This window comes from Pristiophorus japonicus, chromosome 10 (assembly GCF_044704955.1).
Source record: "Pristiophorus japonicus isolate sPriJap1 chromosome 10, sPriJap1.hap1, whole genome shotgun sequence".
NCBI lineage: Eukaryota > Metazoa > Chordata > Chondrichthyes > Pristiophoridae > Pristiophorus > Pristiophorus japonicus.
Window position 1 is genome coordinate 116,241,024 of NC_091986.1, and position 15,181 is coordinate 116,256,204.

General features: G+C 42.2%; 1 protein-coding gene across 17 annotated transcripts in view; it reads left to right on the forward strand.

Annotated features, from left to right (window-relative positions):
- picalma (phosphatidylinositol binding clathrin assembly protein a) overlaps positions 1-15,181 on the forward strand; it is a 150,819-nt gene that overhangs the window by 45,851 nt on the left and 89,787 nt on the right. For all 17 annotated transcript variants that reach the window (XM_070892024.1, XM_070892018.1, XM_070892022.1 and 14 more), the window contains exon 6: positions 11,385-11,496. In XM_070892024.1, the coding sequence (XP_070748125.1) occupies positions 11,385-11,496 (112 nt within the window). The remainder of the gene's footprint in view (positions 1-11,384; positions 11,497-15,181) is intronic.

Genomic DNA, 15,181 nt, shown 5'->3' on the forward strand with positions numbered 1-15,181 from the left:
CTGGGCGGAGAGAAGGTACTATTTTGAATCATGTGCCTCTTCGGTTATCTCAAGGTAAATTTTTAAAAGGTTGGTTCCCCCTGAATTGAATTATTGTGCTTGTGACTCTTGGTGTTTTGCATTGTAAATCAATGATACTGATATAGGGCGCGAGGGAATGGCATACAGATTAGCAGACAATACTAAATGGGAGACATGGTAAATAGTTATGAGGCAGCTGCAAAATTATGTTGATAAAAATGATACTTTGTGCAATGACGTGGCAGCGAATTTAATTTAAGTAAATGTGAGTTGGTACACTTCGGTAAAAAGTAAAACTAATTGTACTTCGGGGGAAGGCTGGATCATTGGAAGAGCAGAGGGAATTGTGGGTTCAGGTTCAGCCGAGCAGCAATTAGAAACATTGAAAATAGGAGCGGTAGTAGCCATTCGGCCCTTCGAGTCTGCACCGCCATTCAATATGATCATGGTTGATCCTCTATCTCAGCACCATATTCTCACTTTTTCCCCATAACCCTTGATGCCTTTTGTTTCTAGAAATCTGTCTACGTCCCTCTTAAATATATTCAATGACTTGGCCTCCATAGCCTTCTGTGGTAGAGAATTCCACAGGTTCACCACCCTCTGAGTGAAGAAACATCTCATCTCAGTCCTAAATTGCCTACCCCGTATCCTGAGACTGTGGCCCCTTGTTCTCGACTTCCCAGCCAGGGGAAACATCCTCCCCGCATCCAGTCTATCCAACCTAGTCAGAATTTTATACATTTCAATGAGATCCCCTCTCATTCGTCTAAACTCTAGTGAATACAGGCCTAGTCGACCCAATCTCTCATACGACAGTCCTGCCATCCCAGAACTCAGTCTGGTGAACCTTCGTTGCACTCCCTCTATGGCAAGTATATCCTTTCTTGGGTAAGGAGACCAAAACTGCACACAATACTCCAGGTGCGGTCTCACCAAGGCCCTGTATGACTGTAGTAAGATATCCTTGCTCCTGTACTCAAATCCTCTTGCAATGAAGGCCAACATACCATTTGCCTTCCTAACTGCTTGCTGCACCTGCATGTTTGCTTTCAATGACTGGTGTACAAGGACACCCAGGTCCCTCTGTACATCGACACTTCCCAAGTCATCACCATTTAAATAATACTTTGTTCTTATGTTTTTCCTACCAAAGTGGATAAGTTCACATTTATCCACGTTATACTGCATCTGCCGTGTGTTTGCCCACTCACTCAACCTATCTAAATCACCTTGCAGCGTCTTTGCATCCTCCTCACAACTCACAATCCCACCTAGTTTCGTGTCTTGAGCAAACTTGGAAATATTACATTTGGTTCCCTCATCCAAATCATTTATATATATATATATATATATATATATATATTTAGATTTATATATAATTCTTTATATATATTTTTATATTATATAATATATATAATATTTATATAAAATATATTATATATATTTATAATTTTTTTTCTATGTATGTATGTGTATATAATATATATATATATTTATAGTGAAAAGCTGGGGCCCAAATACTAGTCACTGCCTGCCACCCCGAAAAAGACCCATTTATTCCTACTCTCTGATTCCTGTCAGTTAACCAATTTTCACTCCATGCCAATACATTACCCCCAATCCTATATGCTTTAATTTTGCATACTAACCTCTTATGTGGGACTTCATCAAAGGCCTTCTGAAAATCCAAATACACTACATCCACTGGTTCGCCCTTATCTATTCTATCGGTTACACCCTCAAAAAACTCCAGTAGATTTGTCGAACATGATTTTCCTTTCATAAATCCATGTTGACTTTGTTTAATCCTGTTGATATTATCTAAGTGTGCCGTTATTACATCCTTCATAATAGACTCCAGCATTTTCCCGACTACTGATGTCAGGCTAACAGGTCTGTAGTTCCCCGTTTTCTCTCCTTCCTTTTTTAAATAGTGGGGTTACATTTGCCACCCTCCAATCTGCAGGAACTGTTCCATAATCTATAGAATTTTGGAAGATAACAACCAATGCATCTACTATTTCCATGATTACTCCTTTTAGTAATCTGGAATGCAGATCGTTAGGCCCTGGGGATTTATCTGCCTTTAGTCCCATTAGTTTCTCCAGCACTATTTTCTTACTAATAATCATTTCCTTTAATTCCTCTTGCTCACTTGACCCTTGGTCCCCGAGCATTTCTGGGACGTTATTTGTGTCCTCTTCCGTGAAGACAGAACCGAAGTATTTATTTAATTGCGCTGCCATTTCCTTGTTCCCCATTATAAATTCTCCCGTTTCTGTCTGTAAAGGACCTACATTTGTCTTCACTAATCTTTTTCTTTTTACGTACTCGTAGAAATTTTTGCAGTCAGATTTTATGTTCCTTGCAAGTTTACTCTCATGCTCTATTTTTCCCCTCTTAATCAATCTCTTGGTCCTTTGTTTGCTGAATTCTAAACTGCTCCCAATCCTCAGGCTTGCTACTGTTTCTGGCAACTTTGTATAACTCCTATTTGGATCTAATACTATCCTTAATTTCTTGAAGTGGATAAGGCTATTAAAAAACACTAATGGACTACTGGGCTTTGTGGCCATGGGTATAGAATATAAAAGTCGCGCTGTGATAGAAACATAGAAAATAGGTGCAAGAGTAGGTCATTCGGCCCTTTGAATGGCGGTGCAGGCTCGATGAGTTCATGGCTGAACATGCAACTTCAGTATCCCATTCCTGCTTTCTCGCCATACCCCTTGATCCCCCTCGTAGTAAGGACTACATCTAACTCCTTTTTGAATATATTTAGTGAATTGGCCTCAACAACTTTGTGGTAGAGAATTCCACAGGTTCACTACTCTCTGGGTGAAGAAGTTTTTCGTCATCTCGGTCCTAAATGGCTTACCCCTTATCCTTAGACTGTGACCCCTGGTTCTGGACTTCCCCAACATTGGGAACATTCTTCCTGCATCTAACCTGTCTAAACCCGTCAGAATTTTAAACGTTTCTATGAGATCCCCTCTCATTCTTCTGAACTCCAGTGAATACAAGCCCAGTTGATCCAGTCTTTCTTGATAGGTCAGTCCCGCCATCCCGGGAATCAGTCTGGTGAACCTTCGCTGTCCTTCCTCAAGTTAGGAGACCAAAACTGTACACAAAACTACAGGTGTGGCCTCACCAAGGCTCTGTACAACTGTAGTAACATCTCCCTGCCCCTGTACTCAAATCCCCTCGCTATGAAGGCCAACATGCCATTTGCTTTCTTAACTGCTGTACCTGCATGCCAACCTTCAATGACTGATGTACCATGACACCCAGGTCTCGTTGCACCTCCCCTTTTCCAAATCTGTCACCATTCAGATAATAGTCTGTCTCTGTTTTTACCACCAAAGTGGATAACCTCACACTTATCCACATTATACTTCATCTGCCACGCATTTGCCCACTCGCCTAACCTATCCAAGTCACTCTGCAGCCTCATAGCATCCTCCTCGCAGCTCACACTGCCACCCAACTTAGTGTCATCCGCAAATTTGGAGATACTACATTTAATCCCCTCATCTAAATCATTAATGTACAATGTAAACAGCTGGGGCCCCAGCACAGAACCTTGCGGTACCCCACTAGTCACTGCCTGCCATTCTGAAAAGTACCCATTTACTCCTACTCTTTGCTTCCTGTCTACCAACCAGTTCTCAATCCATGTCAGCACACTACCCCCAATCTCATGTGCTTTAACTTTGCACATTAATCTCTTGTGTGGGACCTTGTCGAAAGCCTTCTGAAAGTCCAAATACACCACATCAACTGGTTCTCCCTTGTCCACTCGACTGGAAACATCCTCAAAAAATTCCAGAAGATTTGTCAAGCATGATTTCCCTTTCACAAATCCATGCTGACTTGGACCTATCATGTCACCTCTTTCCAAATGCGCTGCTATGACATCCTTAATAATTGATTCCATCATTTTACCCACTACTGAGGTCAGGCTGACCGGTCGATAATTCCCTGTTTTCTCTTTCCCTCCTTTTCTAATAAGTGGGGTTACATTGGCTACCCTCCACTCGATAGGAACTGATCCAGAGTCAATGGAATGTTTGAAAATGACTGTCAATGCATCCGCTATTTCCAAGGCCACCTCCTTAAGTACTCTGGGATGCAGTCCATCAGGCCCTGGGGATTTATCGGCCTTCAATTCCATCAATTTCCCCAACACAATTTCCCGACTAATAAGAATTTCCCTCAGTTCCTCCTCCTTACTAGACCCTCTGACCTCTTTTATATCCGGAAGGTTGTTTGTGTCCTCCTTAGTGAATACCGAACCCAAGTACTTGTTCAATTGGTCTGCCATTTCTTGTTCCCCGTTATGACTGCCCCTGATTCTGACTGCAGGGGACCTACGTTTGTCTTTACTAACCTTTTTCTCTACATATCTATAGAAACTTTTGCAATCCGTCTTAATATTCCCTGCAAGCTTCTTCTCGTATTCCATTTTCCCTGCCCTAATCAAACCCCTTGTCCTCCTCTGCCGAGTTCTAAATTTCTCCCAGTCCCCGGGTTCGCTGCTATTTCTAGCCAATTTTTATGCCAATTCCTTGGCTTTAATACTATTCCTGATTTCCCTTGATAGCCACGGTTGAGCCACCTTCCCTTTTATTTTTACGCCAGATAGGAATGTACAATTGTTGTATTTCATCCATGCGGTCTCTAAATGTCTGCCATTGCCCATCCACAGTCAACCCCTTAAGTATCATTCACCAATCTATCCTAGCCAATTCACGCCTCATACCTTCAAAGTTACCCTTTAAGTTCTGGATCATGGTCTCTGAATTAACTGTTTCATTCTCCATCCGAATGCAGAATTCCACCATATTATGGTCACTCTTCCCCAAGGGGCCTCGCACAATGAGATTGCTAATTAATCCTCTCTCATTACACAACACCCAGTCTAAGATGGCCTCCCCCCTAGTTGGTTCCTCGACATATTGATCTAGAAAACCATCCCTTAGGCACTCCAGGAAATCCTCCTCCACTGTATTGCTTCCAGTTTGGCTAGCCCAATCTATGTGCATATTAAAGTCACCCATTATAACTGCTGCACCTTTATTGCATGCAGCCCTAATTTCCTGTTTGATGCCCTCCCCAACATCACTACTTCTGTTTGGAGGTCTGTACACAACCCCCACTAATGTTTTTTGCCCTTTGGTGTTCTGCAGCTCTACCCATATAGATTCCACATCATCCAAGCTAATGTCCTTCCTAACTATTGCATTAATCTCCCCTTTAACCAGCAATGCTACCCCACCTCCTTTTCCTTTTATTCTATCCTTCCTGAATGTTGAATACCCCCGGATGTTGAGTTCCCAGCCCTGATCATCCTGGAGCCATGTCTCCGTAATCCCAATCACATCATATTTGTTAACATCTATTTGCACAGTTAATTCATCCACCTTATTACGGACACTCCTTGCATTAAGACACAAAGCCTTCAGGCTTGTTTTTTTAACACCCTTTGTCCTGTTAGAATGTTGCTGTACAGTGGCCCTTTTTGTTCTTTGCCTTGGGTTTCTCTGCCCTCCACTTTTCCTCATCTCCTTTCTGTCTTTTGCTTTTGTCTCCTTTTTGTTTCCCTCTGTCTCCCTGCATTGGTTCCCATCCCCCTGCCATATTAGTTTAACTCCTCCCCAACAGCACTAGCAAACACTCCCCCTAGGACATTGGTTCCGGTACTGCCCAGGTGCAGACCGTCTGGTTTGTTCTGGTCCCACCTCCCCGAGAACTGGTTCCAATGCCCCAGGAATTTGAATCCCTCCCTGCTGCACCACTGCTCAAGCCACGTATTCATCTGCGCTATACTGCAATTCCTACTCTGACTAGCACATGGCACTGGTAGCAATCCCGAGATTACTACTTTTGACGTCCTACTTTTTAATTTAGCTCCTCGCTCCTTAAATTTGTTTCGTAGGACCTCATCCCTTTTTTTACCTATGTCGTTGGTACCAATGTACACCATGACAACTGGCTGTTCTCCCTCCCTTTTTAGAATGTCCTGCACCCACTCCGAGACATCCTTGACCCTTGCACCAGGGAGGCAACATACCATCCTGGAGTCTCGGTTGCGGCCGCAGAAACGCCTATCTATTCCCCTCACAATTGAATCCCCTATCACTATCGCTCTCCCATTCTTTTTCCTGCCCTCCTGTGCAACAGAGCCAGCCATGGTGCCATGAACTTGGCTGCTGCTCCCCTCCCCTGATAAGTCATCCCCCCAAACAGTACTCAGAGCAGTGTATCTGTTTTGCAGGGGGATGACCCCAGGGGACCCCTGCACTACCTTCCTTGCATTACTCTTCCTGCTGGTCTTCCATTCCCGATCTGGCTGTGGACCCTTCTCCTGCGGTAAGACTAACTCGCTGCATGTGCTACTCACGTCGTTCTCAGCATCGTGGATGCTCCAGAGTGAATCCACCCTCGGCTCCAATTCCGCAACGCGATCCGTCAGGAGCTGGAGGCGGATACACTTCCCGCACACGTAGTCGTCAGGGGCACCGGAAGTGTCCCTGAGTTCCCACATGGTACAGGAGGAGCATATCACGTGACCGAGCTCTCCTGTCATGACTTAACCCTTAGATTAACTTAAATTGGCAACAACAATGTTAAAGTTTACTCACTGTTATAGGAGAAAATAGAAAAACTACTCACCAATCACTTACCCCCTTGGCTGTGACGTCACCTTTCTGTTTCTTTCTACATCTTTTTTGCCTTCTCCCTGTAGCTGCACAAGTACGCCTCTCGCCGATCCCGGAACTCGCGCCTCTCCACGCACCTCCTCGACGCTGCTCCCGATCTCACTGGCCTTTATAGGCCTCTCGCCGACCCCGGAACTCGCGCCTCTCCACGCACCTCCTCGACGTTGCTCCCGGTCAAGTAGGGGAGGATATTGAGAGGGTACAGCATAGGTACGCTAGGATGCTGCCTGATATGAGGAAATACAAAGAAAAACTTGAAAAACTGGAGCTGTTGTCATTAGAGTAAAGGAAGCTAAGGGGTAATTTGATGGAGATATTTAAATTATGAAGGGATATAATTGAGTAGATAGAAACAAGCTGCTTCTAGTGGCCTCGAAAAAAGGGACATGGATATAAGATTAATTCTAAGAAATGTCGGACAGATAGCAGGAGATGCTTTGTTTTTAACAGGGGGATGTGAGACAGTAGACTATTAGTTTGTTATGGAAACAGACCGTGTCAACATTTAAGATTAGTTCATGTCGGTGGCTGAAGGAAATTGGAATAAATGGATAAGAGAACAGGGCAGATCCATGAGATTAAGACGATTACTTGTGTGGAGGATCAACTCCAGTACTCCAGCTCTAATGGCCTGCTTCTGTATTATAATTCTATGCAAAGACAGTAGGAGTTCTGTATGATTCCCCATTACGGAGAAAGAGAAGGGAATCTGAAGTCTCAGAACAGCTGTTAAACTCCTTTTTCCTTCTCCATTTCTATTATGGTTGCTGGTTTTGGTCTCTGCTCTAATGGTTAAAGTGTTCACACTTCTCTTCGTACTAATATGTCCCATGGTATTGCTTACAGGTAGGCTCTGGGACCTGGGGCATGCTTACCACAGTCTTGCTGTAGCTCATTGCAATTGTACAGCAAATTTACTGAAGAAATACATTACGACTGAGCTAGGAATATTGCACCTTCCAATAACACACACTAATATCTTTTTATCCATGACTTTACAAAACATTTATTTTGAATGTAATTAAATTTTATTCAACCAAAACCTCATGGTGGATTTGTAATTGTCCCCTCCTCCTCCAATAAAACCTTTTTCTCTTGTTATTTATATGTTGATTATAAAATATTTTTTCTCGCTCTTAATTCGAGTTCTTGATGAAGTTGCCATTGATGTAACAAGTTTTCAGTGGCCAGTACCTTGATTTGCAATGGTCCAGGCCTGGCAAACTGAGTTTGGTTTCAGTGCCTCAGGTCAGCATCAAAGCGCCTAATAAGGACACCCCTCTGGCTCCAAAATACACAAAATACATTCAGTCACTCTTTGTATTATAAGAGAAAAAATCTCTTTCAAATAACATTTGCTCAGATTTTTGGCTCCATTGGTAGAAAACACTGGAAAAAAAATTAAATTTTTTTTTCTGCTTGTATTTTAGTTATTTGTAAACTTTGTGTTTGTGCCTGATTTTGTGCCACAGTAGCAAATTGAAAATGAAATCCTACATGTGTGCGTGTCTCTCGCTTGCTCACAGTTTCCCCCCCTCGGTCTGTGTGTCGTGTTTGTCTCTCTTTGTCTCGCGCTCTGTTTGCTCTGTCTGTCACTCTCGCTCTTGACCTAGGAAGAGGAGTAGGCCATATTGTCCCAAACCTTTTCCGCCATTGTTAGATCATGGCTGATCTGCCTGTTGCGAGTACTTTTTCTCCCTCCGTGTCACTCCTTTGTACATGATCTATTTGTATTGTGAATGTTGTTTCTCTGTTGCCTGCTCTTACTCTCTGTTACGCTCACTCTGTTGCGTGCTCACGCTTGCTCTTGTGTAAATGAGTTCTCCCTTTCTCACACTTGTGTTCTTTGTCTTGTGCTGTCTCTGCAGTTGTTTGTATTTTTCTTTCTTGTCATGTGTTCTTGTGGTCTAATATAGTCATTTATTATAAAACTAATAATAAAGGCATTAGAACACCAGTGAATAAATTTTGTTGTGAAATGTTTTAAATTTTTTTTGCATAAGCCCTTAATTCGGATGTTAGAAATTTCACTTAGAGAGGTTAAAAAAGTAGATGCAGAAATTTTTCATAAAGCATTTTGAGGAACTTATGGAGCCCAGTGTCCAAATTGCAAAATCTTATTGTTATGCACTGTTAACTAAGTGTGTCACACAATGTGATACCTTTTTTATTTTTAATAATCCTCTTCAATGAATAACAGGTACTGCAGGTGTTTATATTGAGTTTTCAATGAAACATGAACCCATGTACTGAATTTACTATACAATATAATTTAGCTGTTCAGTTGATATAAAACTATTTATGATTGCTGCAAGAATAAAATAGGGAGAATTGGTGGTTGCAGTTTTGAAATCTTAACTCCTGATACTGTTCGGGTACAGTCGAGGTACTTCCCACAAGGGGGAAAGGTAGGGCCACCAAAGCCAGAGCTTCCTGGATGACGAAAGAGAGAGCAAGATGGAGCAGAAAAAGTGGGCCTAACACATATGTCGGGTTGAGAATACAAGTGAGAATCAGGCTGAATATAGAAAGTTCAGAGAAGTGAAAAAGAAAATAAGAGGGGCAAAGATAGAGTATGAGAATAGAAAGGGCAGCTAACATAAAAGGGAATCCAAAAGTCATCTATAGGCATATAAATGGTGTATAAAACGGGTAGTAAGAGGAAGCCGATGAGGAACCCAAAAAACCGCCTGGGCATTGGAGGCAGATGGCATGGCTGAGGTACTAAATGAGTACTTTGCATCTGTCTTCATCCAGGAAGAAGATGCTGCCAAAGTCATAGTGAAAGAGGAGGTAGTTGAGAAATTGGATGGGATATAAATTGATGATGAAGAAGTACGAGAAAGGCTGATTGTACTTAAAGTAGATAAGTCACTAGTAATAGGGTGCTGAGGGAGGTAAGGGTGGAAATTGCAGAGTTACTAGCCATAATCTTCCAATTTTCCTTGTTCACGGGGGTGGTGCCAAAGGACTGGAGAATTGCAAACATTGCACTTTTTTTTTTGAACAAAGGTATAAGGATAAGCCCAGCAACTACAGACCAGTCAGTTTAATCTCGGTAGTGGGGAAGCTTTTAGAAACAATAATCTGGGACAAAATTAACAGTCATTTGGACAAGTGCAGATTAATTTTTAAAAAGCCAGCACGGTTTTGTCAAAGGCAAATAGTGTTTAGCTAACTCGATTGAGTTTTTTGATGAGGTAACAGAGAGGGTTGATGTGATGTACAAGGACTTCCAAAAGGCATTTGATAAAATACCACATAATAGGCTTGCCAACAAAGTTGAAGCCCATGGAATAAAAGAGACAGTGGCAGCATGAGTATGAAATTAGCTAAGTGACATGAAACAGACAATAGTGCTGACCGGTTGTTTCTCAGACTGGAAGAATGTTATACAGTGGTCCCCAGGGGTTGGTACTAGGACCACTGCTTTTCTTGATGCATATATTAATGATTTGTACTTGGTACAGGGCACAATTTCAAAATTTGCAGGTAACACATAACTTGGGAGGATGGTGATAGACTTCAAGAGGACACAGACAGGCTGGTGGAATTTCATGCAGAAAAGTGCGGTAATACATTTTGGTAGGAAGAATGAGAGGAGGAAATATAAATTAAAGGGGTTGCATGAACACGGAGACCTGGGAGTACAAAAACAGAATACTGAGACCTGGGCTGATATGCGCACAAATCATTGAAGGTGGCAGGGCAGGTTGAGAAAGTGGTTAAAAAAGGCATACGGGATCCTGGGCGTCATAAATGTAGGCGTCGAGCACAAAAGCAAGGAAGTTATGATGAACCTTTATAAAACTGGTTCTGCCTCAACTGGAGTATTGTGTCCAATTCTGGGCATTGCACTTTAGAAAGGATGTGAAGGCCTTGGAGAAAGTGCAGAAAAGATTTACAAGAATGGTTCCAGGAATGAGGGACTTCAGTTACATGGATAGACTGGAGAAGCAGGAGTCGCCCTCCTTGGAGCAGAGAAGGTTGAGAGGAGATTTGATAGAGGTGTCTAAATAGAGTCGATGGCAAGAAATTTTTCTCATGGGTAGAAGGGAACACAGATTTAATAAGGTGATTGGTAGAAGAACCAAAGGCGACATAAGGCAAAACTTGTTTACACAGTGAGTGGTTAGGATCTGAGAGTGTGGTGGAGGCAGATTCAATTGTGGCTTTCAAAAGGGAATTGGATAAGTACCTGAAGGAAAAAATATTTGCAGAGCAACGGAAAGGGTGGGGGAGTCAGACTAGCTGAAGTGCTCTTGCAGAGAGGCAGCACGGACTTGATGGGCCAAATGGATGCCTTCTGTGCTGTAACTATTCTATGATTCTATACGCCACTGGCAGAATTCTTAATTTTCAAACAAAAAAAATCTGTGTTTTTGTGATGCATTATGTATATGAAGTGTAGTAATTTTTTTTTAATACTGTTCCAAAATATTTTTTTTTTTAAAGCTTAAAAAGTCTCAGACTATTGCAATCATCTAAAATGGATTCTTAGCCCCAAAATATTCAAAGTTTTGTATCTTACAGATGGTGACCACACTCATTTTAGAATTGCAGAAACAGCTAGAGAAATGTCTCCAGTAGAGAAGGGTTACAATGCAGTGAACCTAATATCCATTCTCTTCGTCACAGGTCAGTGCTAATGAGCTCACAAATGGGGTGATCAATGCAGCTTTCATGCTTCTATTCAAAGATGCCATTAGACTTTTTGCAGCTTACAATGAAGGGATCATTAACCTGTTGGGTAAGTTATTTTTGTTTGGTTTGAGGTGCAAAACTAGCTTGTTTAAGGATACCAGCTTTGAAGATAATTTGATACTTGCTGACATGTCTTTTGTACTAGATTTTGTAAAAGTATGTAATCTGCAAAGACTTATACCTGGACTACTTGTTCTTGATTTTTAAATCCCATGGGCTAGATTTTCCACTTCACATCGCCCATTTATGACCTCTATCGCCCATTTTGAGCAAAAAGTGGAAACTAGGCTCAAAATATCGCCCAAAAAACAGGTGCCTAAGTTTCCATTTTGATCGCCGAAATTATAGCCCACACAAGGCCCATCCCAAGTTTCAGCATCTAGCATGGACTTCGCTGGGCCGATGCAATGCCCAAAAGAGTGCTGGGAAATAGTTGCTTTTTCTGGGCCTACGAGAAGGAAAATGGACACTATGGATGCCATTTTGACTTCAATAGAAGGGTGGAAGATTAGTTGTGATTTAATTAGAGAGCTAGTTGTACTCAGAATATTAGGACAGGGAATATAAATAGGTATTATTCTGTTGTTTTTAGTAAATAGGTTTTATATAATAGAATTAAATGAGAGCTGCAATTTTTCATATAGGTATTACGTTTTTAGTGTTAGTAAAGTACTCGTGTATTAAAAGAATGAACAGATATGAAATAACATCTGTATAGTTGATAACTAATGTAACTGAGAGAAGACACACACAATTTATTGAATTAAAGAAAATTTTTTTTATTAACAAAAACGAAAATAAAAATTGAAAAACTATCCCTCCAACCCCCCCGCACCAACCCACCCTTCCCTCAAATACACAAATCTTAATAGTTAACAATTAACAATTTACAATTAACCTTTAACAACTAACAAAAGTAACAAAACTGGAACTTGAACAAGTGAACAAACTTTGTGAAAAAAACGACCCCCTCCCTACCTGCGGCCATGTTTCCTTCCAGGTCCAGTTCCACCCTGTGTTCGTATCTCACCCGCCCGTTTTGGTCTAGGCAGACCGACACCAAGATGTCTTGCAGAGTGGGGCGGCAAGACTTCCTGCCGTGTTGGAGGTGACGGAGTGGAAGCAGAAGCCTAAAGCTCCACTTCCGAGTCAGGAGGAACTCTGTCCTCCGTACTCGCTTGCGTGCTCAGGGACTCACTGCGAGCAGACACGACACCTTGAGGTGCAGCGCCGTGTCCACCAGCAACGCATGCCATAGGGCATTGGTTGTGGCTGTCTGCTGCTGAATGGCCTCCAAGGTCTCCCTTGCAGTCTGTGCCTGGTTGGAAGATCAATTGGAGAAGTTTGTGCAGAACTCACTCCAGGATGTTGGAAACCGGCTCCAGTTCGTGGAGAACAGGCTCCAGTTCGCAGAGAATCCCGTGAACCCCTGGATAAGGTCGCGACCAATCGCGACCGTCTCCCTGCACAGGGAAATCAAGCTCTCTGTCTGGTCCTCCATGGTAGGCGATTGCTCGCCATGCTGACCAGACCTCCGTGGGGTCGGCGTTTGCAAAATGACGTGCCTTGGCATCGCCTCCTGCACACAGTTTGGCCCCGGTGCTGCTTCCATCTCAATCGAGATGGCCGCAGGTTGTTTTCCCCCCCCCCACCAAAAAAAATCATCATCTTCCATCTCCTCCTCCTCCTCCTCCTCCTCCTCCTCCTCCTCCTCCTCCTCCTCCTCCTCCTCCTCCTCCTCCTCCTCCTCCTCCTCCTGCTGATGCACAGCAGGAGTCTGCAGTGGCTCCTCTTCCTCTTCTTCCTCCTGTGATGTTTGAGACAGTTCAGTGGTAGTGGACTCTATTGACTCGACGACCACTTGACCTTTTAAAATGATAAACAACGTTTAACAATTCAAATCAATGCATTTCAATCTTTCACAAACTCAAAATATTACAATGCTTTCCATTACCCCATAGGCACAAGGGATCACCAGGTCTAACATAACCTAACATGACCTCATTCGAAGATCAATAGTACATCACAATTATATATCAAATTACATTATAATTGCATAACATTACATGCGTAACTACGATATTTTTAGTATTTACTAATTATTCACAAATTGCACCATGCACAGTTCTCATTATTCACGTGTCTCAAGGGTGGGTTCGGCCATACCACAAGTTGTGACCGACCGGCTTTCAGGTCCCACCAAGACCACTGCAAGCTCCTCGTATACACTTAAACAGTGCATCATGGCAGAGCACTGTTTAAGTGCATACGAGGAGCTTGAGTTGCTCACGATGGTTGATGGATATCTTTTGTAAATGATACGATAACATTGCACGGCATAAGCAAATGGATCAGGCAATTTAAGACTGACAGATTTAAATGTTCAATTACAAATTAGCATTACGTTGCATACGAATAAAATTACATATTTCATACTATAACATTCAACTTTATGCTGGATGCATAAATTTATTCATAATTTAGTTATGTTTTAATGTAACAAAATAACATTGCAGATTCTAGTTACAATTTCCATAGATCATTAAATAATACATAAATATAAATTTCAACTTGCTCTCGCAGCTGCCAGTAGGCTGTTCCACCGTTTGCGGCACTCGTCCGGTGTGCACGCTTCACTTCGGCAATGTCAGACCAAATCCTCCGATATGCACGGTGGGGAGGTTTCCCATGCCCACCCAGTGTCAGATCCTCCCACCTCGTGCTGACAACATTCACGAGGCCCTCATTGGCCTCCTCACTGAAGGGCTTGGCCCCACGCCTCTCAACTGATCCCTCCATTTTTATTAAACAAATTGGCACTGATAAATTTTTAATTTGAATTACCTGTAATTATCAGTTTTGTTTCCAATATTTTTAACTTGCTAAATTATTGTCAGTGTAACTAACAGTACAGAAAATTATTTTAAATGGAAAAAAAATTCGAAGAATGTCTATTATTAACAGATAACTCAGAGCGTTCAACCACAAAATGCTTTCTCCTCTCTCTCTCTCTCTCTCTCTCTCTCTCTCTCTCTCTCTCTCTCTCTCTCTCTCTCTCTCTCTCTCTCTCTCTTCCTCTCTTCTCCCCCCGACCCTCACAGAGCTTCTGAGCATGTGTGATGACCCCTGAACCCTCAAAACGCGGCAAAGAAAATCATGCCTAAAAAAAAATCAAGCTACACATGCGCAGTATAGCGTTGCCAGGGAAGCTTTTTTTTTTCATTCACTTCCGTTTTCTTTGGACGATTGTGAGATCGCCGAGAAATCTGATCGCCCATTTGACATCGCCAGGGTAAAGCAGAGTGAAAAATCGCTAAAAAAAAAATGAGCCTTGTGCCGGCGATTAGCACGGGCGATACGTCCCAGATCGCTGCAACAAGGTCCATTTTTTGGGGGCCTTAGCCATCAAGTGGAAAGTCTAGCCCCATATTCTTATTGGAATGTCATTTGGTTAGCCTGTTCATTTTTGGAGAGTTTATTTTGAGTGTTTCTGTAAAGGCAAAACCTGAATATGTTCAGGGAAAGGGCTAGAAACCTGTGTTTAAACTGCCAAGTGAGACTACTTTCCACCTGAATTAAATGAAATTGATGAAATTGTGCCATGTACAATGCAGAAATTACTATTGAATTTTTAACCGATTTATTATGGTTTCCTTATTTGCTTACTGTTATTACAGTACTTCCCTCTGGCTAGTGAGAAATTATTTGTTGTGTGTTTTCACTTTCCCTTG